The sequence below is a fragment of the Vigna unguiculata genome, chromosome 8 (genome assembly GCF_004118075.2).
Source record: "Vigna unguiculata cultivar IT97K-499-35 chromosome 8, ASM411807v1, whole genome shotgun sequence".
NCBI classification, from domain to species: domain Eukaryota; kingdom Viridiplantae; phylum Streptophyta; class Magnoliopsida; order Fabales; family Fabaceae; genus Vigna; species Vigna unguiculata.
The window spans coordinates 10,077,397-10,103,880 of NC_040286.1; the positions used below are offsets into that span (position 1 = coordinate 10,077,397).

General features: G+C 34.2%; 1 protein-coding gene across 2 annotated transcripts; it reads left to right on the forward strand.

The window, feature by feature from the left end:
* The first annotated feature begins 1,207 nt into the window (after positions 1-1,207).
* Positions 1,208-24,078, forward strand: LOC114194451 (protein FAM135B-like). Of its 2 annotated transcripts, XM_028084670.1 has the most exons (17): positions 1,257-1,394; positions 2,272-2,299; positions 2,562-2,647; positions 2,738-2,823; positions 6,040-6,194; positions 7,006-7,070; positions 7,194-7,388; positions 7,548-7,602; positions 9,412-9,657; positions 9,748-9,881; positions 10,235-10,424; positions 10,542-10,601; positions 10,677-10,916; positions 13,206-13,464; positions 13,539-13,744; positions 22,688-22,738; positions 23,449-23,739. In XM_028084670.1, exons 3-17 carry the CDS (start codon positions 2,577-2,579, stop codon positions 23,737-23,739), a joined length of 2,304 nt encoding a protein of 767 aa, XP_027940471.1. In that variant the 5' UTR covers positions 1,257-1,394; positions 2,272-2,299; positions 2,562-2,576. The 2 variants fall into 2 exon arrangements, with proteins under 2 accessions (XP_027940470.1, XP_027940471.1); XM_028084669.1 differs by having other exon boundaries at positions 1,208-1,394; positions 2,272-2,647; positions 23,449-24,078.
* The last annotated feature ends 2,406 nt before the right edge of the window (positions 24,079-26,484 follow it).

Consider the following 26,484-nt stretch of genomic DNA (forward strand, 5'->3'; position numbering starts at 1 on the left):
TCGATCATCACAGAGACTTTTCTCAAAAATCAGTTTTAACTGAGATAATCGATTATCACTAAGAATAATCGATTATTCTAGTGAGTTTTTCAAATAAATAAAATTCTCTTGGTGCTCTACTGCTAGGGTTTTGTCTTTTTGACTCTTGACATACTAATTGAACTGTTTTAAATAACATACACATATTACAAGACTTAAACAACTAAATCCCTAAGTCTTCAATGTATCTCTTGAATTGAAGCATTTTTTTAAGTCTTCAACATTTTTCCATGCATCATCATCAAATCTTCCATACTTCTTCATAAGTCATCATCATTGAAACTCCTTATTGAATAAAGATGTTTATCTTTTTTTTTGTCAACATATGTGTGTAACATATGTGTGTATAAGATTATTAATTAAACATTTAGATAAATTTGCAAATATAACCATTATGATTAATAGTGCTTATAATTTCAATAAAAAGTCTTAAAAACCACAAATGAAAAAAAATCAAGATTCAAAAGGTATAATTGTTAATTTGTTTTGAACGAATATTTTATTTGTTATGTTTAAATTATTTTATTTTCTATGCAATGTATTATGCTTGTTAATTCAAAATTACAAAATAAAAAAATAAACAAGTTTTATGCGTAGGTCAAATGTTATGTGGAACAAAACAAAGAAACTAATTCATTTATGTGGGAGGAGCTGGTCTAACCCACTTTTCATGTATCAAATGCCAGCGAGGCAAAACAAGGTGACTCAACTGGTATTGTCACTTCTAGTCTCAATTAAATCATTAATTTATATTCATATGTATTTACATAAAAACTTTTGTTCTAAAAGTGCTTCAAATACACCAATCAAGTATATATTGCATTGCTCAAATATTAATATTTTTAAATTTTTTAATTTAAAAAATATAATTTTTACTATTTCTAATTTTCTTTTTTTCCATTTCTACTTTTACATCAATAAATAGAAATAATATCAAATGATGATATATACATCTAAAATATACTTTACGTGTTAAAATAATTATTTATTAACAATCTCAACTATAATATAAATTATATACTTATAAAATGTATAACATAAATTTATTTTACAAAAAAATATTGTTCTATTTATTGCATATATTAAAATATTAAATATCAAATATTAGTTATCTTAAAAGTTATATACACTGTGAATTTTTGTAATGAAATAATAATATTTTTTCAATGACAAGTTGTCGAAATTCAAAGTCCAACGATGGCGCAAACCAATCAAAACGTGGAAAGACGTTATTCAAACCCTCCCAATAACGAACAATCCTTCATACAGATACGAACCCCAGCGTGCGCGTCTTCCTCTATTATCCCCCTTTCCTTCTACTTCTTTTTGCAACAATTGAACCATCCTTCACACAGGTACGAACACCAGCGGTTCCTAATTTCAAGTTTCTCTTAGAATTTTTATTACATCTTCTTACTATGGTTCATTTCATTGCCTTGTCCTTCTAATTTCCTCCAACCTTTTTCTTTTGGCCGAAGCATCATTTTGGGATTTATTAGTGCCTGCTAATTGACATGCATGCAATTTTGTGCCTTAATTACGCGCAATTAATCACCACATTAGTTGTTTATTTTCCTTTTAGAAATCTTAGTTTTTTGTAATATCGCCGAATCATTCGCTACGGTGTATTGGTTATATAGGAAAACCATCTTAGCGTAAAGTTGACTTTATTTCATCTTCATATAATGTGAATTTGTTTGTTTCCATGATTCTGCGTTTTTTAGATTATGCAAACGCTTCTTAGTTAGTCGTACTAGGATGACTACCATGACATGAACACCTTAATATATACTTGGTCACCACCTAGAGCAATTACTAAGCCCAAATGGTTCAGGTACTATATTTGACTGGATTAGGAGCTGTACTCTCTCTGTCACGTAGGAATATTTGCTGTTAAAATAATGAATAGGTGTTGGAATTTTCTTTCAGTGTATATGTAAGGTCCTTATAGGACAATTTTGAAATAATAAAATGGCAGGGAAGAAAGTCATCTCTTGTTCTAGTTGGTTTTCATTTCTTTTTCCCTTGTGAGCCTGCAATACTTAATCGCCACCCAAGAAACAAGTGACTGTTTATGCCAATTGTTTATGATGCGCATTCTGTATGCGTGTCGTGCGATTGTGCTGCAATTGCTTCTCAAGAGCTGGCTATTATCATTTTATTTTTTGTTGTGCCTTTTTATGTTACGATCTCACTTGTGATTGTGTCCTCTTGTTGTGTTCTTATTTGCAGTTGCAGTTGACCGTGGAGGGTGAGGACAGTGAGTCTTTCAGATTATCATCCAGCGTTTCATTTTAGCAAATGATTTATTTGGTTAAGAATTTGCAATATTCAGCATATATGATATGATAAGAACTGAAGGAAGACGCATGGATTTGCTACTTGTTATGACATACAAGAACGGCCATAGTGTGTTGTTATATGTTATTGTTGGGCATAACTAGGATTGTTTGTTGGTGTGAAAAATATATAGTACCCGGCCAGTAAAACGGATTCCTGATGTAATGGCACACTCTTTTAAGGTCAGGGCGGTGTCTATGTTGGAAGCTGTACAGGAGATTGCCATCTACATTCATAGGTTTCACAATCTTGACCTTTTCCAGCAAGGGTATACATCAATTTCTGTTTTCTTCTTTCAAGTGTTGTTATAAGGACTCCTTTGTTACACTAGTTGACATGCATATTTTGTGTTACATAGATGGTATCAGATTAAACTTACTATGAGATGGGAAGATGATGAAGATGTATCTTTTGGAATCCCAGCTAGAGTTGTTCAATATGAAGGTAATTTGTCAAAATTATGCTCTATATTATTTATACCCATGTGTTTGAGGAATATGCATCTATTGTACTAAGCCACATATTCAGTTAAATTTTGCCCATAATTTAACCTGTTGATAAGTAGTGTAATTATGCTATCAATACAATCATTTAATTGTGCTGCCATTTCATCAGAGAAATTACCATGTCATTTGCAATATGTTGCATATGTAACAAACTTAATGTGTAGGACATGTATAGATCAGCTTGAGGGGTAGTCTTAATCAATGTAAATTTGATTTGTTGTATGCTGTTACTTGAATAGTAATAGTAATTGTTTACAATAAACACATGTACTCCAGTTTCTCTATAGTTTAAGAGATCCTAAAAATTGAGGGATTCAATTTTGCAATACATTGAATGTCAACAAGGGCTGAGAGGATTTCTCTCAGAAGTGTTTTAAGTTGTCAAAGAACTTGAAATGTGAAGTAATTAAAATAAGGGCAATACAAACCAATTCAATCCTTAAATATTTTTTGAATATTAAATTTTTCAAGGATTTTCATCTAACAAATACGGTCTTTGTTCTTGTAGATTTCTTATCTCATCACAGCTAACACAAGAAAAAATCTGATGGTTAACTCTTGATGCTCACAAAGAATGCTTTGGTTTGATGATCTTAGTTTTGAGTAATGACTCTTAGAAATCAAAGGTTTGATGATCTTCAATTTGAGAAATGATTTAGAAGGGTCCTGGATTTTGTAACAAAATTTTCAAGCAAAGAAACTGTTGTCAAAAGTGTGGATTGTTTTTTGTTGGAGATTCCAAATTGACTAGGGTTATCATTAGATTTTAGTATATAAGTAGATGTAAATTTCACCTTATAAAGTCAGTTTTGTAGAATTAAATTAGACTTAAATTCTACTCTTTTAAGATGACATCAAAGCCATTCAGAGTACATCCTAAACAAGTTTGTTGGGTCTATCGTGTTGCCCTCTATCGAGTTCCTCCCCTAGTCCCATGGTCAAGATGTCTAGCCTTCAGTATGATGAGGTGTGTTGGAGATCTAACATTGACTAGAGATATAACCAAATTATGGTATAAAGTGGATGCAAACCTCAACTTAAAAAAATTGGTTTTTGTAAAAAGAGAAGATGGAGAACTGTTTTCTGTGTCTCATTCCAAGGACCCAAGCCCACAATATATACAAGAGTACAACCCTAAGAGAAAGATCTTGACAACTATACAAAGTTAATGCAGAGAATAAAAAGAAATTTGGAACAAATCATAAACAAATCAAGTGCCCATAGTAACGTCCCTAAACTTATGCATTATATAATATTGCTCCTACAATCACGGTAATCATATTTCTGCCAATAGCTTTGTAGGCTTGAGTTAGACTTAATTTATAATTTTTTAAGAGTTTTCATTACTCATGAGCTATTTAAAGAACATAAAAAGGAACTAAATAACATTGTTCTGTGAGTGTTTATTACTCTGTTGTGTGGTGATTCTAAATGGGGAAATTGTTGGTTGTGGACTCAATGAGTTGCTTTCGAAGTTGTTGCAACCGTTTCTGGTGATGACAAGAGAAAGAAGTTTCAAAGGGTTTCAATGGTGCTAGAGAATATCTTGTTTCTTCAACAATTTGAAGGTGGGGTGACGGGAAAACAAATTTTGTTTTGTTGGATTGAGATGGAGTGTGAGGAATTTTAAAAATCCTACCTATTTCAGTGAAATTTAAAATTTCTTACTGTAAAATGATAACTGTTAAACAATGAGACAGAGAGAATTATTGAACTGAAATCATACGTTTCTAAGACAACATAGGTGGATTTATTTGTATTGAGAATCGAAAACAATAAACAAGGGAGATTTAATTTTCTTTAATAATAAAAAATCGTACTAGAATGAAATGAATGATAAACTGTACTATTGAAATGTGGGTGTAAATATGCACATTTATTGTACAATAACTATAGATTGATTGAATAATAAATATAGATTTGATTGTAAGGAATCCCTAAAATTAAGGGATTGAGCTTAGGAGTTTATTTAGTAGATTTGCTCCTGATTTAGAGTCATTTCGGGATATTTGTTTCCTTTATTTCTAGAGATTCATTTCCTTTAGTTTAGGAGATTTATTTAGTTTTATTAGGCTTTCATGTTTCTTTTTAAGCACCCATGTATTGTTTCTTTCTGAAATCAAGAAAAGTAATTCCACATTTATTGCTTACCGCCTACACATTTTTTCATATGTACTAATTATTAAGAAGTGAATTTTAAGTCTAATTCAGTTTCACGTGGAACAATAGGCTTTGCTAGGATAAACTTTAACCCATAACTCTCGTACCATGTTAAATATAGTGAAAAACTAGGTATGGGATTAATCTCCCTTGTGTAAAAAATACACATAGGGTATTGTATTTATACTAAAGAAAATGTGGGCTAAGTCCAAAATACAAATAATGATAAAAAGAAATAATAACAAATAAGTAGAAGATAAAAGATAAGATATCTAAGATATCTAACGATGGATATGGTCCATACTTGATAAGAGTGAATTGTACCAAGAACATGAGACTAAATGTTCTTAGAGAGTGTGGATTGAAACCAAGCAAGTGAGATTTGATCTTAGACTTCCCATTCTTCATATGCGGGGTTAATAGTCCAGATTCGTGGTCATCTTCAATGTGAAAATGAGGAGGGATAACCAGATTAACAACAAAAGATGGAGTTTATGAGCCTTAACCACAGGCTCAACCTGCTGCTTCCAATGGAGATAATTGGAGTGATGAAGCTGCACGGCTAGTACAAAATTAAATAAAAGTAAAAACTGACTTAGACATACCACTAATAAATTATAACAATAGCATACTAGAAATTGTTTTGAATTTTTATGTTTATCCAAACTATATTTTATTGAATAGCAATACTTTCTTTATTGAATACCCCAAAAGATTAAATTGCTCTCTTCAACTTTTTAGTCCAAACACAACGTTAGTTTAGAGTGTTATTTACTTGATATTTTACTTGCTGAAATGAAAGTTGATACTTGAGGTGTTTGTGATGGCTTCTTGGAAAGAAAGGAGATCCGAATCTTCTTTTGTAATTCTTGAAACTACCACTGAATGATTTTCTTTGTGCAAATGCATATTAATTCATATGAAAACTTTTGTAGAAGCTGTTCTGTATGTGCTGAAACAATATTGACTGTGGTAGAAAATTTCTTATTTGCAGCTCATGATCTGCGTGCTAGCAGTATATACGGTATTTGGAGGATTGATGACACGGACAATAGTTTCTCGACCCAGCCCTTTCGGATAAAATATGCTAGGCAGGACATTCATTTATGTATGATGATCTCATTCAAATTATCCCTAAGTAGATTTGAGGTGATGATCTATCTCGCTTTCTTCTCTTTCTATAGGGTATTGAGGGGAAAGGAAATATTAGGCATTGCCATTGTTGGGTGCTAAATTATCTGTCGGGTGATAACCTAGGTCTTAATACTATTTTAGGTGTTAACAAAGTTGAGATCTAATTACTCATACATTGTTTATGCACTTCATGATAGACGTGTCTACTGAGACACAGGTGTCCAGTGATGCTAACAACAAAAGACCCGGAATGGCTTTCAGTTACAATTTAGTTGATGTGAGGACCGGTTGTAGTTTTTAGTTCATGACGTGGTATTGAGCCTATATAATAAAAGTTTTCTTCAGTTTGGTCCTCTTCATCCCTTATTCTTGTAGTAAAAAAGTTAAATTTGAGCACAACTCAGGTGGGCTTTTTGCGTTGTGCATTTGTCTGCCCTAGGGAATTTTTGTGATGGTGCATGTTTGACATGTCATATAGAACCATTCATGTGACTTTACGTAAAAGTTTAAATTTTTGGTATCATTCGTTCATGACAAGAAATTTCTGTTGCGAAATTTATTTTATTAGCCATACCTCACTAACATGTCTTTGTTGGACTTTGGGAATTGAGACTGCTGTTGGAAGTGCTAGTATGTGATTTTACAAATCTGAACAGTATGATCCTATTAGATCAGAAATCATGTTCTGATGGAGGAACGGGATCACTATCAGTGACAGCACAGAGCTGTCTAACTATACAATTAAGTGTCCGATTTTGACTACCTTTGCTCTTTAATTCAATATTCTTATCCAATTTAACTGTGTTTTTGTGGTTCTTAATTGCAGGTTTTACCTACAACAGGTGTAATTTTAAAGTTTGAGCTTATGTATGCTCCTACATTTGAAAATGGGTGAGTGATTCAAGTAGTATATTCACTGGGTTATTGATATGTTGCCAAAGCACACTGTTGTTCCTTTTTGGTTCATCTCTCCTTAGTGAAATCTGTACACTAACCGGAGTGCACCATCTACAGTGCTGACTTGCAAGCTTCTTTGGATGCTTACCCAGCTGCTGTCCATGAATTCCGAATTCCTCCTAAAGCTCTTCTAGGATTGCATTCATATTGTCCTGTACATTTTGATGCTTTACATGCAGTGCTGGTTGATGTCAGTGTACATGTAAGTTTACTGAAAGCTGCCTCTAACCAATCTGCATCGAAGGTACCCAGGTTTGTCACATTAGCTAATTTTCAGTATGAATCTATAAGGCCTTCATTTAAAATTTCTGTTTCTTTTTATAATTTCACTTAAGAAAATATTTAATTGGAAGTTTTTTTATGTATGTTTTTGATTACATAGACTAACCTCTTCACATGCTCTGGTTTTAGCTTTTCTCGCAATGCTGCATTTGTTGCTGATAGAAGTTATGACTCATTGAACCAAGTATGTTCTAGAGATTGGATGTCTCTTTTTTCATTGAGATCACTTTGAAGTACTGATCCATTTGTTGTTTCTCAAAATACATATTACAAATTTATCCTTGCATTCATTTATTCACTAGGCTTCTTGAAAACTGGCACTTGGTCCTCAATCATAATATTTGTGCCATTCTTAATCTCTATTACTGTGTGAACTTTGCTTAGTCAAAGGTAAAAAGTTGTTCATTATTATATGTCGGCTGTGTCTTTGTGTCATGTTCTTATATTATGACCTTATCAAGTTCTACATTGTGCTTTGTTTGAACCTGTTTACCATGTAGATGATACATAGCGCATATTCAAAAGTACCTTTCTATTTAAGTGTTCCCTGTGAAAAATAGATAAAAATACAAGAGAGTGTTGAATTGTGTTTTAAAAACTTCTTGGTAATACACAATCAGATGATGATTTTACTTGACAGACCATTTGTTAAAAGTATTTTCTAAAGATTTGGTTCGTATATCTCTCATTCTTTTAGTTAGTGAAATAAACAAATATAAAGGAAAGAAAGATTTGTGTTGTGACTTTTATACCAATTCTTCTAATAGTGTAGACTATATTCAATTATCAATCAACTGAGTGAGTTTCACTACTGCTACATGTTACAAACTAAGTATTATTTGGAACACAACAACTCTTGGCTAATAACCCTATTAGAAGTGGACTTTAAGCCTAACTCAACCCCACAAAACCGGCTTCACAAAACTGTTACTTAATTCTCTCCTACCAAAACCCTCTTTGCACCAAACCAAAGGAAATAAACAATAGTACATAGACCCGCAAAAGCCCCAACTGATCCAACAACCAGAAACACCAAAAACTCCTTCAAGTTTCTTCCTTCATGTGAAGAAGGCACTATGATGATGATGATGATGATGGTGGTGGTGGAAACAATGGCACAGCCAGTGGAACTTCTGTTGGGCAAGCATAACAAATACTCCGAGACCCATGACAAAGAGCATCAAAATCAGGATATGTGCTACAAGAGCTATCACATCCACCCTCAACACAAGGAGCTGGGAGAATCTCTAACAGATCTATGAAGCCGGTTTTGTGGGATTGAGTTAGGCTTAAAGTCCACTTCTAACATGGTATCAGAGCCAAGTTAGAGCCTATCCTAGCGAACTTTCTTGGACATTCTGTTTCATCCGATATCGGGCCGCTAACGGACCACTCACTAATTTCTTGTCCCACGCACGAGATGAATATACCTCGGTGTGAGGGGGTGTGTTGGAAGTCCCACATCGACTAGAGATAAGGCCAATTCATAATATATAAGTGAGGTGCAAACCTCACCTTACAAGCCGGTTTTATAGGGTTGAGTTAGGCTTTAAACTCACTTCTAACAAACCCAAATATTATTTGGACACATAGTCACTTGAGTATATTTTGGAACTCAGCCCCTCTTGGCTAAGCAACCAAGTATTCTTTGAAACCCAGCCACTCTTAGCTAACCTATTGAGTGTTGTTTTGGAACTAATCATACTAATTTTTGAGATTATGTAAGGGTTGATTTTCTAGAAATTTGTAACAACTGGTTATATTGTATCTTATCTTTATTTAAACAAGGGAAGTTGGAAATATTGTATGGCTATTATTTAGGGATTCTTGATGATCGTATCCTAATTTAATTTAATTTAATTTAATTATTTTATTGTTATATTTTAACCGGTATGTATGTGTGTGGGATGAAACATAATTTAGATATCCTTCAACCTTTTTCCTTTGTATACATTACTTTTGGGCATTAACTGAATTCTTTTTGACCAACTAGGTTTCGAGTGATGTTGCCTCTGTAAAGTTGAAAAATGCCATGCTTGTTAAAGCATTACTAACAGCTCATGATATATTATTTGAAGAACTGCAAAAGCTTAGCAAAGCAGTTGGTCAAGCTATAGATGTTTCACAGGTTCTGTCCAAACGGAACAGTATGAAGTTAATAAACTGTGTTCCGCAATTTGATCAGTTTACAACTGAAGTTGAAATTTCAGGTCAAGACAAGCCACAAAATGGTCCCGAGGTCCTTAGGCTTTATTCAAAAAACAATTGCTTCTTGCTTTTCCTTTTATGTCACTCTAGGATTTTATTAATTAAGTGGTCTCTTGTGCAGGGTGGAAATGGAGCTCTAGCTTCTGAGAATGCTGAAAAGCTTAGTTCTTTGTCAACGAGAGAGCTGTTGAACTGTTATCATTCAGTGGGAAATCAATTGTTGTATTTATGGAACATATTTCTGAAGTTCCACAGGTTTGCTTTTTAAAGGCTATGATTCAGAAGTCTGGGTTTATTTACTCACCTAATATGCAAGTATATATTTTGTTTCAGCTGCCCATTTGGTCAATTATGGAATGTTTTCTTCTAGGGGCAGATAAATGACACATTAGCTTCTGTTCCCCTTGTTCAGTCTTTTCTATATTTCGTTTCAGATGATATTTTTGCATACAAATCCACATTCAGTGTTTCACATGCTGGCATTCTTATAGCGTGAGAATGTTGCAGTTAACTGTGGCCAATATACTTAGCATTTTTCATTACCCATGCAAGAGAATAATGATAAAAAATTACCTTGTTTAATCAGCTATAACATTTCTTGTTTCTAGGGATAACAAAATAAAGATTCTAGAATTTTTGCATGAGACATGGGCTAAGGATCGAAAAGCTGAATGGTCAATATGGATGGTGTACTCTAAGGTTGAGATGCCTCATCATTATATAAACAGCCAGAGTGATGAGTCTCCCCATCGTGCAGCTAACAAAAGAATTTCCAGTATGTGGAAGCTACCTGATGAGGTAGGTACTTTACTGTTCCTTCATTTTCTATAAAGTAGCTTTGCAGAGGTACTTTGTAAAATTAATTTTAGAGCAAATAACTAATTGCATGATCTTCTTTTGCCTTAAACTATACAGCCTCCTGAGACTGCTGCTACACGTGCAGAACTTCGTCGAAGAAGCATAGCACAAATGAGGGTAGTTATCAGCTCATGAACCAGTAGCTCTTTTTTTCATTTGCACATGGCCTTTGAATGGATTCCATCTTTGCAGATTAACAACCGGTCAATTCAAGATATGCACATATTTGGAGATCCTTTACACATACCAATTGTGATTGTTGAACGTGTGATGAATGCACCACGCCGAACTATCAGTGATAATTCATACTTGAGAAATTTAGAACTCACTAGCATACAAACTGGGCTCAACTTGGACTCGGCAAACGATATATCTGCTCCACAAAGTAGTCCTCGTGTCTTGAAGATTGTTGTGTTTGTTCATGGGTTTCAGGTAAGTCTTATACCCATGCACTTTTTGGAATTAGTACTGTATTTTTTAGGGTTAAATATGTTTTTGGTCCCTTAACTTTCAGTGAATTTTGAAATTAGTCCATTTTGAAACTTTGGACCAATTTAGTCCTTCATCTTTCAGAATACGTGGATTTAGTCCTTTTAATCAAATTTTGTTAGGTTTATTTGATATTTCGTACGCATTTTAAGATTGTATTTGAGTTGTTTATACTGTTTGACACATTTTTGCTTTAATGTTAAGTCAAATACTATTGTGAAACGCGCTTGAAATGTCAAATAAATTTAACAAAATTTGATTAAAAGGACTAAATCCACGTATTTCAAAAGATGAAGGACTAAATTGGTTCAAAGTTTCAAAGTGGACTAATTCCAAAATTTACTGAAAGTTAAGGGACCAAAAACATATTTAACCCTATTTTTTATATATCTTAGTTTGTTGGATTGCCCACCTTATTTTATAGACATTGGGTCAAGCAAAAATGAACGGATAGTTGGCTGTCTTTCGAGAAAGCTGGCAAAGCAAAAAGCCTAACCTCATCATAAAGAGTTTTTTGGCATAATAGTAAAAGTGTTGTTGAGATTTGCCAAGAATGGATTGTATATTTCTATTTTTCCTCTTTCCAAATTTCCGTGTGAACTAGGTGTAGAGAGATATGGTATATATTCATGTGATAGAAATAGAAAAACTAAGAAAAATTTATACATATATCGTACCTAGCATTATAGAGGGAATGGCCCAAACCCAAATATAAAATATTTCTATAATATATCTAATACTCTACCTCAAGTTGGAGTATATAAATCATATGCACCAAACTTGTTACAAATATAATTATCAAAATTTTGAAATGAGAGGAAAGATGGAGAGAACTTATTATTATTTCATTGAATCAGAAAGAATACACAAGGTGAGCATATATAGGTTCAAGAGAGGTTACAATAGTTACACACTAATCATGGTAGAAAGTAGAAAAACCATATAAGTAACTAACATCCAGTTGAATAACTGAATGTTTACATTTATATCTCTAGTACCCCTCTCAAATTCAAGGTGTGGGCAGTTTTCTCATAAGAAGTTCAAAACGGTTAGAAGAAAGAGGCTTGGTGAGAATATCTGCCCACTTATCCAAACTAGGTGTTAAGATATCATTAGATATCTTATCTCTATCTTATTTTCAGTTTCTATTGTTATTATTCTTCATGTGTATTTTGGGCTTAACCTATACTTTATTTATTATAAATACAGTTCTTATGTGTATTTTCTACACAAAGGAGATTAATCCCATATCTAATTTCACTATATTTAATATTGTTCTGATACCAACTTGAAAAAGATTAAAGAATAAGAGAAAATTTTATTGAATCAAACTTTTGAAACAACATACAGATAACTCTAACCCTAAAGTAATGAATACAAAGAGATCTCTGCAATCGTCTAAAAGAACACATGTAATTAATTATAATATCCTATTGTAGCATATCTACTATATTTTCTTTTTATTCAATAGGGACTAAAACCAACTCTGCTAAATTTGAGAGACTAAAAATGGATTAATCCAAATTTCAAAGACTAAAAGCATAATTAAACCTATAAAATCTTTAAGTACGTTAATAACTCATGAAATAACCATCCTTTGTTCCTTGATATTTTATTTTGTAACCAAAAACTTTGCCAAATTTAGTGTTTAGGGACTAAAAAAAGGGTTTAATCCATATTTCAGTGACTAAAAACATAATATTGTAAATAGCATACATAACTTAAGAAATAACCTACCAACCAAAAGCCTTATGATTTGGTTCTTTATGCACTTCATGTCTCTTGATTTAATTCTCTTATTTTCTCTTCACCTGATCATGGTTTCGACTATTTCCATAGATATATGTGTAAATGTGACAGTACTCCGTGCTCCAAAATGAATCTTGGGTTCATGAAATATAGGAAACATGCTTATTTTCCACTACACATGAGGTCTAATACATTGGACTCTGAAAATTTGAAACGATACGTGAGTTGAACAAAAAACAAGGCATTAGTTACTTGTACCACCTAAGTTAACACAATTACATTGTCTATCGATGTCATAAATATTCAACAAAGTTTTACGTTGGTTGTAAAATTTAACAACCATGCTCTTTTATATCCAGACTTGGGAATGGTTGTGTAAAGAATTGCACGAAAGCATAACGTTCACAAATTTCTTGTGTGTGTATATTTTTCATTGTTCGAAGATGGTTGGATGCTTATTCTTCATGACTTAAAATATTTCAGGGGCATCATTTGGATCTACGGCTTATTCGAAACCAGTGGCTTCTGTTAGACCCCAAGATAGAATATCTTATGTCAGAGACTAATGAGGATAAAACTTCAGGAGACTTCAGAGAAATGGGTCGGCGGCTAGCTAAGGAAGTTGTTTCTTTTGTTAAAAAGAAAATGGATAAAGCCGCAAAATATGGGAGTTTAGGAGATATTAGACTAAGTTTTGTTGGACATTCTATTGGTAACCTCATTATAAGAACAGCACTAGCAGGTGGGTTATAACTTTAGAATTGATGGTTTTCATCTAATTTAAATTAGGAGCTAAATTTTGTCTTATGTTTGCAGAGAGCATGATGGAACCATTTCTAAGATATCTACATACATATGTTTCGGTATCTGGTCCACACTTAGGGTATCTTTACAGTTCAAACTCTTTGTTTAATTCTGGATTGTGGCTTTTGAAGAAACTAAAAGGTACACAGTGTATTCATCAACTAACCTTCACAGATGATCAAGATATTCAAAATACATTCCTCTATAAACTATGCAAGGTAAGAAGTGTTCTACAATGGTCAGAATCAATTAACAGAAGCATTAACTTAAAGTCTATTCTTTTGAATAACTTTATTTGACATGTGACATTTAGCTGTTACTGTGGGGTCGTAACATTTTCTAAATTTCACAATTTACTATCTCTTCACTAATTTTCTTAGTATTTTTGTCCCATTTTTCTATACCTCAGTTATTTAACTTGCCATTGCTATTAAGAAAATTCTACGTTTTTTGTGGTCTTTTCTTGCAATAAATAGAGATGTTTTATTGTTTTACGTTTTAGATCATGTTTTGTGGTTATTTTATATGTAGAACATTCATCCATTTTGTGGTTGTTTTACGTTTTAGATCCTATTTTTAAGGCTAAAAATTCTCGCATACTTTTTATTCATATTGATAACCTTTAAATACAAGAAAAACATACCTGAGAATTGATAACAATTCCACTCACTAATCAGAAAATAAATCAAAAATAAAATTACCCATAAATTTGTTGCCACCCATTAACACCCATGTTTTTTAGATTTAAAACTCAACAATAGGAATAATGCTCCAATAAACTCTAATAATAAATACTTTTGGATTTTCAAAACTCCTTGTATTAGTACTATTGACTCCAAGTATCTCTGTCAAGTTCTCGAAACACCCTTTTGGAAGCACCTTTCTAAAGATGTCTGCCAATTGATCTTCAATCTTGCAATACTCTAACAGAACTTCATGCTCTTTCTAACTTTTCTAAGAAAATATAGCTTGATATTGAATTGTTTATTCTTGCCATGAAAAATTGAATTCTTAGAAATTCCAATTGCTGGTTGATTATCTACGAACACTTTAGTTGAGCCTGTCTGAAGCACATGTTGATGAGCCCGAATTTTCTTCAACCACAAGGCTTTTATTAACTTGCAATAGCAGCTGTAGATTTCGTTTCTGCAGTATAAAACTACAATATCTTGCTTCTTGGAAGCCCAAGAAAACACTCTAGAACCAAATATAAAGCAATAACCGGAAGTGTTTTTAATATCATCCAATGAACATCCCTAATCAATGTCAAACAAATCATAGAAATTGAATTCTTGATTATAATTTGTAGGAATAAAGCATACAAAGTCATAGGGTGAAATCCTTTTGTGTCTCAAGCACAGCGAAGAAACATGTTATATATATATATATATATATATATATATATATACACATATATATACATAGAAGTCATAGATTTATTCTATGATTTTGCATTAGATCTTGCCACTACATTGTGTTTCTTGCTTTTTTAGGAACCTATAAAGACAATATATTTTGGAAGTGGATCTCCTATTAGTGGGAGGGCCTGAGTATCCTACAACTTAAGTGACTATTGTGTCCATATAACAAACCAAGTCTCCTTTAATGTACTATAGAATGTGAATGATTGCATTCCAATGTCATGCACATGGAAAATTAAGAAATTGATTTATCACACCGACCGCAAAGGAGAGGTAAGGATGGGTGACCATAATGTTGCTTATTTTCCTAGCCAATCTTATCTCTTGGTATCTGGAAGTTTGCCCCCTAACTTGGTGGAAGTTTACTATTGTGATCTCTTGAAAACAGAAGGGAATAATTATTTATTCCTTATTGATGATTATTAGGTCAGCTGACCTATTTAAACGTATACATATGTAATGGAGCATATTCTTAGAAAGAATAAATCCCTATAACTACGGGATTTTATTCTTATTACAGTCTTCCTAAAATTAAAACAAAATCTCAACTAATTAAGACACAATAGATAAAACATCTGCAATTAATGTTGGCTATCGTAACAGCTTGCTCCTTGACACTCCTCCTCAAGCTGGTGAATAAATATTTTTCATTCCCAACTTGGATACAATTCCTTCAAACGTGATACTGTGTAGACCTTTAGTAAGGATATCTGCAAGTTGATCTTGTGTAGATACAAAAGGAGTACAAATCAACCCACTTTCAAATTTTTCTAATAAAGTGCCTATCCACTTCAATATGTTTAGTCCTATCATGTTGTACTGGATTATGAGCTATACTAATGGTAGATTTATTGTCACAATATAATTTCATAGGTTTCTCCCATCTTATCTTCAGATCATCTAGTATAATCTTTAACCATAGAAGTTCACATATTCCTTGAGCCATGGCTCTAAATTCTGCTTCGGCACTTGATCTTGCCACGACATTCTGCTTCTTACTTCTCCAAGTCACCAAATTTCCACTAAGAAATGTGCAATATCCAGTGGTCAATCTTTGGTTCACAATTGACCCAACATTGTCTGCATCAGTGTATGATTCAATACTTAGGCTTTGGTTTTTTCTGAGCAAAATCCCTTTGCCTGGAGTACCTTTTAGATACTGAATAATTATGAAGACAACATGTAAATGTGCCTCTTTTGGTTGGTGCATAAATTGACTTACTAGGCTGACAGCAAAAGCAATGTTTGGCCTGGTATGGGATAAGTAGATGAGCCTGCCTACAAGTCTTTGATACATCCCTTTATCCATAGCCACATCCTCCTCCATACTTCCTAATTTCATATTCGGATCAATTGGAGTGCTTGCTAGTTTACACGCTGTTCTGCCAGTTTCCTTAAGCAAATTCGTAACATATTTTTGTTGAGAAATGAAGATTCCTTTCTTAGAGTAGGCTACTTCAATTCCCAAAAAATACTTGAGTTTCCCTATATCTTTATTTCAAATTCTGCTGCAAGACATTCACTCAGCTTTTGCTGCTCTCTCTTGTCATCTCCGGTTACAATAATATCATCTACATAAACCAGCAAAATAGTTACTTCCCCTGAAACTGAGTGTTTGAAAAAAAGAGTATGGTCTCCCTGACTCTGTTTATAACCAAACTTGTCATCATATTAGAAAATCTACCGAACCATGCTCTAAGAAATCCATATAAGGCCTTTTCTAGCTTGTATACAGTTCTTGAGACTGCCATTTCAACATAACCTAGGGGTAACTCCATGTAAATTTCCTCTTCAAGATCTCCGTGTAGGAATGCATTCTTTACATCAAATTGTAGTAAGTCCCAACCATTACTCACTGCTAATGATAATATGACTCTAACCGTATTCATTTTTACGTCTGTGTAAATCCTTTAGCCACTAACCTTGCCTTGTATTGTTCAACTGTTCCATCTGCTTTATACTTCACAGTAAATACCCATTTGCACCACCTTTTTCCCTCTAGGTAAGATAACAAGCTTCCAGGTCTTATTTTTGTTCAGTGCTTCCATTTCAACATCCATGGCTTATTTCCATTTTCTATTAGATAATGCTTCAGATGCAGAAGATGGTGTGGATATGTTATTCAGATTTGTAAGGAAAGTTGTATGGGTAGGAGAGAACTGTGTGAAGGATAGAAAATTTGATAAAGGATAAATAGGTTTTTTAGTGCATGTTCTAGTTTCCTTTCTAAGAGCAATAGGTAGGTCAAGCTCATTGGGTAGGCTAAGGTTTTCTTGCTGTACTTCTGAGGTTTCCAAAATTCCAGCATCACATTCATTAAACAAATTTACAGGACTAGTAGATGTTATCTCAAATAGTGGTACCAGATTGGATTCTTGAACATGACTAGAAGCTGGAATGACCCTCGTTTTTCTCCTTGAATATACCAAAATTTTCCCAATATTTCTACCATTAGTAATCTCAGTTTCAGATTGGCTTTTAATTTGTAAAGGTTCAATCTCAGGTTGAGTTTTGGTGATAGTAGTTTCGGTCTCTAGTTGTATTTCAATTTCAGGTTGGGTTGGACTATTTTCAGGTATGTCCACATTCATGACACCAACATTAATTTAAGGTCTTGAGAATATTAGAAGCTTATCTTCCCTTAATGGTTCATCTTCCTTTGTTATACTATGCCCCTGAAGATGAGATTCCTTAAAATAACTTTCCTGTTCATGAAAGGTAACATCTCTAGACACATAAATTTTTCTAGATATAGGGTGGTAACATCTATATCCCTTTTGTGTATTTGAGTAACCTACAAAAACACACTTGACAGCTCTAGGATCAAGTCTTCCCCTTTCATTATTGTGAACATGGACAAATGCTATACACCCAAATATTCTAGGTTGAAGTTTGTTTGAGGACTCTATCTGGGGATAGAATGAGGACAGGACCTGCATAGGACTTTGTAAATTTAGAAGTTTTGAGGGTAAACGATTGATTAGGTATGTGGCAGTGAGAATAGCTTCCCTCAAAAAATTTTCGGGACATGATTTTGAAGAAAAAGGGCTCTAGTATGATTTAGAAGATGCCCATTTTTTCTCTCAGCCACCCCATTTTGTTGAGGTGTGTGAACGCACGAAGACTCATGAATAATACTTTCTTTTTGACAAAAAGAATTTAGAGTAATGTTAAAATAGTCCTTGGCGTTATCATATCTGATTTTCTTAATGGTGACACCAAATTGAGTTTTGATCATTGAGACAAAATTTATACACATGGAACTGACTTCAGATTTGTGTTCTAATAAAAAAATCCAAGTAACTCTAGTACAATCATCAATAAAGGTTAAAAACCATTTAGCACCCGAAAAAGTTGGAATATTCGCAGGACCCCAGACATCAGTATGAACAAGAGAAAAAGGTTGATCACTCAATTTATTATTAATAGGAAAAGGGAGATGTCTATGTTTGGCTAACTCGCAAACTTCACAACACATACTCCCTATATCTATGTTTTTAAATAAAGAGGGAAAGATAGTTTTTACAATTTGAAATGAAGGATGCCCCATCCGATAGTGGTGAAGATGAATTTTTTCTTTATCGATCATGGCAAATTCTGTAACAAGAGAGTGACTTTTGTAGACAAATTGGGATTTTCTATGTAATAGAGACCATTCCATTCTTTAGCACGTCCAGTCGTCCACCCCGAGTTCCTGTCCTGTAAAATACACATATTGTTGTCAAATATAGCAGTACAGGAGAGATCCTTTGTAAGTTTTTGAATAGAAATGAGGTTAGTGGATAATTTAGGAACATGAAGGACATTTTTTAATGTGAGGGATGGGTTATGTGGATCTCTCCCTGTCCAACTACAGTTATAAGCGTTCCATCAGTTGTAGAAATTTTTTATTGCCAGGACAAGGTGAGTAGGTGGAAAAATATAGAGGTAGAGGTGTCATATGGTCTGTGGCTCCTGAATCTAATATTCACGAGTGTGAAAAGTTTGTATCCGAAACATTAAAGCCAAGAGAATATGGAATCTTACCAGAATGTATCAAGGTACACATGCATGCAGACTTGTCCATCTTACTTAGAACTGATCTTACTCTTTCTATCTCTTCACGATTCAGTTGCCCCATCTCTTCATTCTGCCCGGTTACAAAATTTACTTGTCCTTGGCCTCCCCTCTTTTGGTTATAAAATTTTTGGCTGCCCCATTCTCGCTTTGGTGGTTTCCCATGTAGTTTCCAACACTTCTCCTTTGTGTGACGTGGTTTCTTGCAATAAGTACACCACACTTCTTCTTGTTTCTTTTCCCCCGCTAGAAAATTGTTCTTCTTTTGGTTAACCACCATTGCTGCTCCCTCTTCTACCTTCATTGCGGTACTCTCAGCAGTAGGAATTTCCAACATTAGATTTCTTCTACTTTCCTCACTTCAGATAATGGCTATGACTTCATTCAGACTTGTAACTCTTTCTTTGCCTAGAATTTGAATCCGAACTTAATCATATTCAGGATTTAGGCCAACTAGGAAATCATATACACGGTCTTGCTCAATATACTCATTGAGTAGAACTGAATCCTCTGAACACTTTGCTTTTATCACACGATAATGATCCAATTCCATCTACAGGGACTTGAGCTGATTAGCATATTCTGTGACAGATTTATTCCCTTTGTTAGCTCCCACAGTTTTTACCTTCACTTCATATATTTGGGCAACATCCTTAGCCTTTGAGTAGGTTTGTTCGACTACCTCCCAAATCTCTTTGGGTGAGTTTAGAAACATACACATGTCACTAATCTCAGGTATCATAGAATTCCAAAGCCACGCCATAATCATTGAATCTTCTTCTTCCCATGATCTGAATCTGGTTTTTGTTTCACTAGGAGGATTTTCTGTAAGATGACTACCCTTGCCTTTGCCTTTTAATATGGTTCATGTAAGATGACTACCCTTGCCTTTGCCTTTGAATCTGTATGCAGAGTGAATATTTTGCAATTCTCCATTATTAGGGACGAATTTGTCACCTGAATCAGGGACAAAATTCACCGCCTCATCCATAAAAGCAAGAATAATGGAATGGAAAAGATAAAGTGCAGCAATGAAGGCTGCAGAAGACAATTGCAGATGCAGTGATGAAGACTGCTTGAAGATGCAACAATGGGCTGCAATAATAAATAAAAACAACATTGAAGGCTGTAGTGAAAAAAACAAACATAGGCAGCGATGAAACAAAATGGATAAAGGCTGCGCAACAGTGGCAATTGCGATTTAGTGCTTTGGGTTACGGTCAGAGACTCCTAGGATCTGGAGCTATGATACCATCTTGAAAACATAAGGGAATAATTGTTTATTCCTTATTGATATTAGGTCAACTGGCCTATTTAAACATATACATATGTAACGGACCATATTCATAGAAAGAATAAATCCCTATAACTACAGGATTTTATTCTTATTACAATCTTCCTAATATTAAAACAATATCTCAACTAATTAAGACACAATAAATAAAAAATCTGCAATTAATGTTGGCTATCGTAACAACTTGCTCCTTGACATGATCCATAATTGTGTTAATGGATGTTAAAAAGTATATTTTAAGCTTAACTTAACCTTATAAAATCGGTTAATAAGGTGAGGTTTGCACCCATTTATATACCGTAAATTAGCCTTATCTCTAGTCGATGTGGGACTTTCAACATACACTCCTTTGTCGAGGCATATACATATGGAGCGTGGGACTAGACATTAGTGGGTGGTATGATGGCGGCCCGATAACAAGTGGAACAATAAACCTAGCAGACAACAAATTTCGCTAAGATAGGCTCTAACTCATGGCTCTGATACCATGTTAAGAAGTGGATTTTAAGTCTAACTCAACCTTACCAATCTCGCTTGTAAGTTAAGGTTTTCACCTTATATACTATAATTTAGTCTTATCTCTAGTTGATGTGAGACTTCCAACAAAGAGCTTGGAATTCATTAGCTCTATGTTCTCTAGAGTATCTGTGTACATTCTCTGAGATATTACAATTCCACTTTTGGATTGTGCTATCTCAATTCCCATGAAGTATATAAGTTTTTTGATGTCTTTTTCTAAAAGTGATGACGAAGGTGTTTTTCTTTTTGTAAAATGTAATGTTGATTGCTACCTATAAGAACAATTTGTCAACAAACACTGCAAACACTGCTAGATAGATACACTCAACTCCTAAATGACGAAAAAACACAATGATCAACCTCACTTCAACTCATACCAAACTATTGGACTAATACAGCGAAGTTGTCTTCGAAATCACTTCAAAATCAGGTAAATCTTTGACCATCTCATATATTTTTCATTTTGAGAAGCCCTTGATAGTGATAATGCCCAAGTATCTTGTGCCACAACTAAGCAACATTTTCTTTTATTGAAAAAACTATTTGCCCCTCCATATTAATGTTATTTTTATATCTCCCACCATCTTCATGTTTGGCCAGTAATACTTCCTCAACAAATCTTTCTTCTCTTATAGCCCTTTGTTGTTCTTGTGCTTGCAAAGAATTCAACAATTATGCCAAGGTGATGTTTGATAGGTCCTTGGTGTTTTCCAACATGGTTATGGTTGTCTTAAATCCTTCAAGTATAGTAACCAAAACTTTTTCAACAATGCGAGAGTCATTAAACACATTACCAAGCAATCTTATTCTATTTGCTATGCCTAAAAGCCTTTTAGAGTATTCTCTAAATTTGTTCACCTTTTGCAATGTTTTATTTGAGTCATTGCTCAATTGTTGAGTAGTGTAGAAACTTCATAATCTTCTTCTACTACTTTCCATAGATTTAAAACCTCCAAGTAGGCTTCTCTTCGAACATTCCAATATGATAATTTTCACCATTGAAGACCGGTAGTGCTATTGTTGATAGATTTGAATCTACTTCCATGCTTTTAGATTTTATTCTCACATGTCCCTTAAGAATAAAGCTGTAATACCCATTCTTAGTAATGGTCCTTCAAGAACTAAGTTGTATTGCAACAATTAAAACAAATCTTCAGATGGGAAGAACTATAACTATTTTGTTTTACAACACACAATTACAGTATTACAACACACAAAAACCAACTTCCCAAAACTAAAAAACATAACTTCCCATTACCCAACTTCCTATGAGTCAGCATATAACTCCTCTAAACTGCTTCTTAACACTGAAATAATGCTTTTACAACAATAAAGCATGAATGAATGAAGGCTGTTACACTAGAACTGCATGGATGAAGGCTTCACCCTCTTGAAGATAAAATGGCAATGAAGGTCGTAAGTGGTAAGAATAGAGACCAGGGGCTCTAGGAAAAACCTAGAGCTTTGATAACACGTGAAAAAAAAAAAGTGTAGACAATAAGCATAATTATGGAGGTCTATTTGAAGGAAAACGAAATCCTATTTAAAAGGAAATAAATCTCCCGAAACAAAAAATGAAACTAAATCTTCTGAAATAAACGAAATAAATCTCCAAACATAAGGACTTTAATTCTGGAGCAAATTTACCAAATAAATTCTTAATCCCAATCCCTTAGTTATAGGGATTTCTCGCAAACAAACCTATATTTATTATCCAATCAATCTATATTTATTGTACAGTAAATGTGTAATATTTACACAATATTTCAACACATACTTTTTCTTCTAAGACCTGGATCATATATTGTGTGTAGTTTCATTAATCAGATGATGAAGTTCTGATATTTCTTCACATTTCTCTTCTTTTTCAGCGGAAGACCTTGAGTCATTTTAGAAATATAATCTTGCTATCTTCCCCTCAGGTTTTCCCTTGTCTCTGACTATTGAAATCATTTCCGGACACTCCTTTTATTATCATTTCTTAACAGTGAATACACTTGCACTTTAGGTATAATATGGGTATTTTAAATTGGAGTTGATAGATAGTATCTTTCGCATATATAAATGCATTCGAAGTTTGATAATTTTTTCTTAATAAATGTTACGTGTCTAGTATCATGGCGCATCTGAAATGAATCCAAATGCCAAATAAACAAGAATTCTGGATTTTTCCTTTTTTTTAGAATAAAAAGCTGGCAGATGAACTTTATATTCAAAAGTAGTAAGATTTTGTTGGAACTATTTTATCGTTCTGAATTTAGATCAAATGGAATACTAAGTGGTTGTTTGGTATCAGAAAATGCTTTTGCTTTCACTTTTGATAATAAAAATGTCATTTATTGTCACTTTTGCATTTTATTTTATTTTTGAAGAAAGTTTGTAAATAAGAAAATAAAATGGAAATAAGATAGCATTTTTACAATTAAAAGTGAAAACTATAAATAAATAAAAAATTATTCAAAGTAAGCAGACCTTAAATATGTAAGGAATCTGGTGTGCGATGAGGCACTATTTCTAAGTTAAGGAAATCCGCTTTGAATCTCTGCGTTTTTCTTTTCCCATCCCTGTGGCTTCTTATTATTGGTTTTACTTGGATTGATTTGATTTGGTGGTAAATAATTAATTTTTTCAGGATGGTTATGTGCCTTACCATTCTGCTAGAATTGAGTCATGCCAGGCTGCTTCACATGACAATTCAAAGAAGGGTAGAGTGTTCCTAGAGATGCTGAATGATTGTTTGGACCAAATTCGTGCCAATCCCTCTGAACGTCGAGTTTTCATTCGTTGTGATGTTAATTTTGATGCCACTTCCTACGGCAAGAATTTAAACTCTATGATTGGAAGGGCTGCTCATATTGAATTTCTGGAGTCTGACACTTTTGCAAGGTTCATAATGTGGTCATTTCCGGAATTATTTCGGTAGTGATTCCTATAAATCCTTGTTTGCATTCATGTTTTGTAGAGCATTCCCACTAAATATCATCAGAGACCAATTCTGGCCAGATTTCAGTCACAAGTTTACTCAGAATGATCTCCCTGGTATGTGTAAATTGGCTGGAGGATATAGACGTCTAAGCTGCTTCAAGATGTTTATTTGCCACACGTGTACACATAGCTTTAGGAACAATTCTTAGTATAGTGATGTAATTATTTTAGTTGGGTAGATGACTCTTAATGCCATGTAATGTTATATACTAAATTTTTATCTTACTCATTGGAACGCAATTACAAAATCAGTTCTGTGAATTTGGTTTTCTTTTTCTGTTATATTGCTTTAAGTTGTTCAATCTACGCTCCTTTACATTTGAAACGGGAGTTCATATTGTATAAAAACACTGAACTATATATATCCTTTCGTTTGTGACAGCGGGTGTGAATCACACTTCAATTTTAAATTAGGAGAAATTTGGACCAAACTTTTGCCCTGTTGAGTAGGAGGCTCCTTCTTCCTGCACCCCAATAGCCCTATCAAAATGACCTAAGTACCATTAATTAAAAAATATTGAAAATCCTAACCTTACCCCGCATCACATAAGCGACGCACCTCCACACATATGCACCTCCATTATCGAAATGGTGGACTTCCATTGTCGCACCTCCATTTGTTGGAAGGCTCTGAGGAGGAAAGCATCGTGGATGTTAGATATTGTTTAGATATTGTTTAATATTGATAAGATATTGTTAGATATTGTTAATCACAATATCAAACAATATATTCTATTTACTCTATTTATTTTCAGTTACTCTTTTTAGTTGTACTTCTCTCTATTATAAATAGATTACTTTACGTGTGATTTATACACAAGGGAGATTATTCTCAAACCTTATTTACTCTATATTCAATATGGTATCTAGAGCTTAAGGTGTTTGTTTGAAATTTTTTTGCCTCTGCCTATTGTCACCGTCAAACCTGCCACTGTTCGACGTCGTCAGCATCGTCGTCGCTATCGTCCGTCGTTGTCAACTTCGCCAAAGATCCAATTTCAACTGGCGACCACATGGTCGTGATCGCCTCTACTAGGCGACTTCAATGTCGTTGGCTTCACGGTCATCGGAGTTGTCACGCGCTCCCACGTGCCGTCGCACCATTTTAGTCGTCGTCCGCTTCCGTTGTGCGTGGTAGTGTCTGCATCATTGTTTCCAATGTCGATCACCACCGCTGCACTCGCCTCATCCTCAACTTTTCTAGATCTGGGCTTCGTGTTTCCATTAGACCACTTTCATTTTTTTTTGGGTTTGTTCCTCCCTTCATGACTTCTTCTACTACTTCCAATGACTTCTTCTGCTTCTTCTACTACTTCCAATTTTGCTAGTGCTGCATCTAATCCTTCCATCTACACTAACTATGTTAATGTGCACTTATCCATTGACAAGTTAATTGGCCCTAATTATGCCACATGGTCATCAAACATCAGATTATGGCTTAAGAGTTAAAGGTATATTGATCATCTTGCCCCGCACGCACCTCCTCTCACTCCTGTTGAGGAAGACCGTTGGGACACAATAGATGCTCAATTATGTGTGGTTCTCAATGGTACTCTTGATCCTTTCTTAAAGCAGATTTTTCGTTCCTATGAAACGTGTGCTCAAATCTAGTAGCATGCCAAGTTATTATACACCAATGATACTCAACGTCTCTATGGTGTCTGTTCTTAATTTGTAGGTCTTATTGCCTCTAAACATCAAGACTCTATGACTGATTATATGGGAAAAATTCATGCTCTTTTTCATGAGTTCAATGAGTTATTGGCTCTTTCTCCTGACCCTGCCACAGAGACCGCAACGATCAAACTTCTTCATGCTAAAGGCATTACACAGTTCTTCTTCATGATCAGATTTTGGGTTCTCTAGTTGTTCCCACCTTGACTTCGACCTATTCTACTCTTTTTGCGTGTACCAAAAAAACCCAATACTAATACACCTACTTCTGTTGATGATTTGTCTATGTTGGCATCTCACCGTGATGATCAGAATTGCCCTCGCAAACAGGGAAAAAGGCGTCCTAAGTGTGCAAATTGTGGCAAGCTAGGTCACAAGATTGACAAGTGTTATGCATTACATGAGTGTGAACATTGTGGCAAGCCAGGTCACAAGATTGACAAGTGTTATGCATTACACGATCGTCCTCCTCGATCTGTTGCAGTTGTTCAGGCCGATCTTTCCTGACCTTCATATGCTGGGAATCCTCCTTCTTTTGTTTCGTCTGATGCACCTACTATGTTCAACAAATTTCTTAAGTGGTATAAGGATCAATAATCTTCTAGTTCCATTGTGTTTGTCGTACACATAGGTACATATTTTGCTGGTCTGACCCAATCTTCTTCTCCTGGTCCTTGGGTTTTTGATTCAGTAGCCACTGATCATATTACCGGTAACAATTCTTTGTTCTCTTCTTTATCCTCCTAATCCTTTACCTTCTGTTACACTGGCCCATGGTTCTAGAGTATCATCTCATGGTGTTGGCACTGTTAAACTCTTTCCTTGTTTAATCGTTGATAATGTTCTTTATGTCCCTAGGTCTCCTTTTAACCTGTTGTCCATCAGTCGTCTAACTCGTTCTCTTGATTGTGTTGTTTCTTTTACCAATAATTTTGTGTGTTTACGGGACCAGAGTTCAAAACAGGTTATTCGCACAGGATGTGAGTCTCATAGTCTTTATCATCTCTGT

Bases quoted from the DNA above. Each gene is read 5' to 3' on its own strand.
- LOC114194451 (XM_028084669.1), top strand. From the start codon at position 2,544: ATGGCACACTCTTTTAAGGTCAGGGCGGTGTCTATGTTGGAAGCTGTA. The intron at 7,389-7,547 runs GTTTGTCACATT...CTCTGGTTTTAG, and splicing joins TCTGCATCGAAGGTACCCAG to CTTTTCTCGCAATGCTGCAT. The intron at 13,745-22,687 runs GTAAGAAGTGTT...CTTCTTTTTCAG, and splicing joins TCCTCTATAAACTATGCAAG to CGGAAGACCTTGAGTCATTT.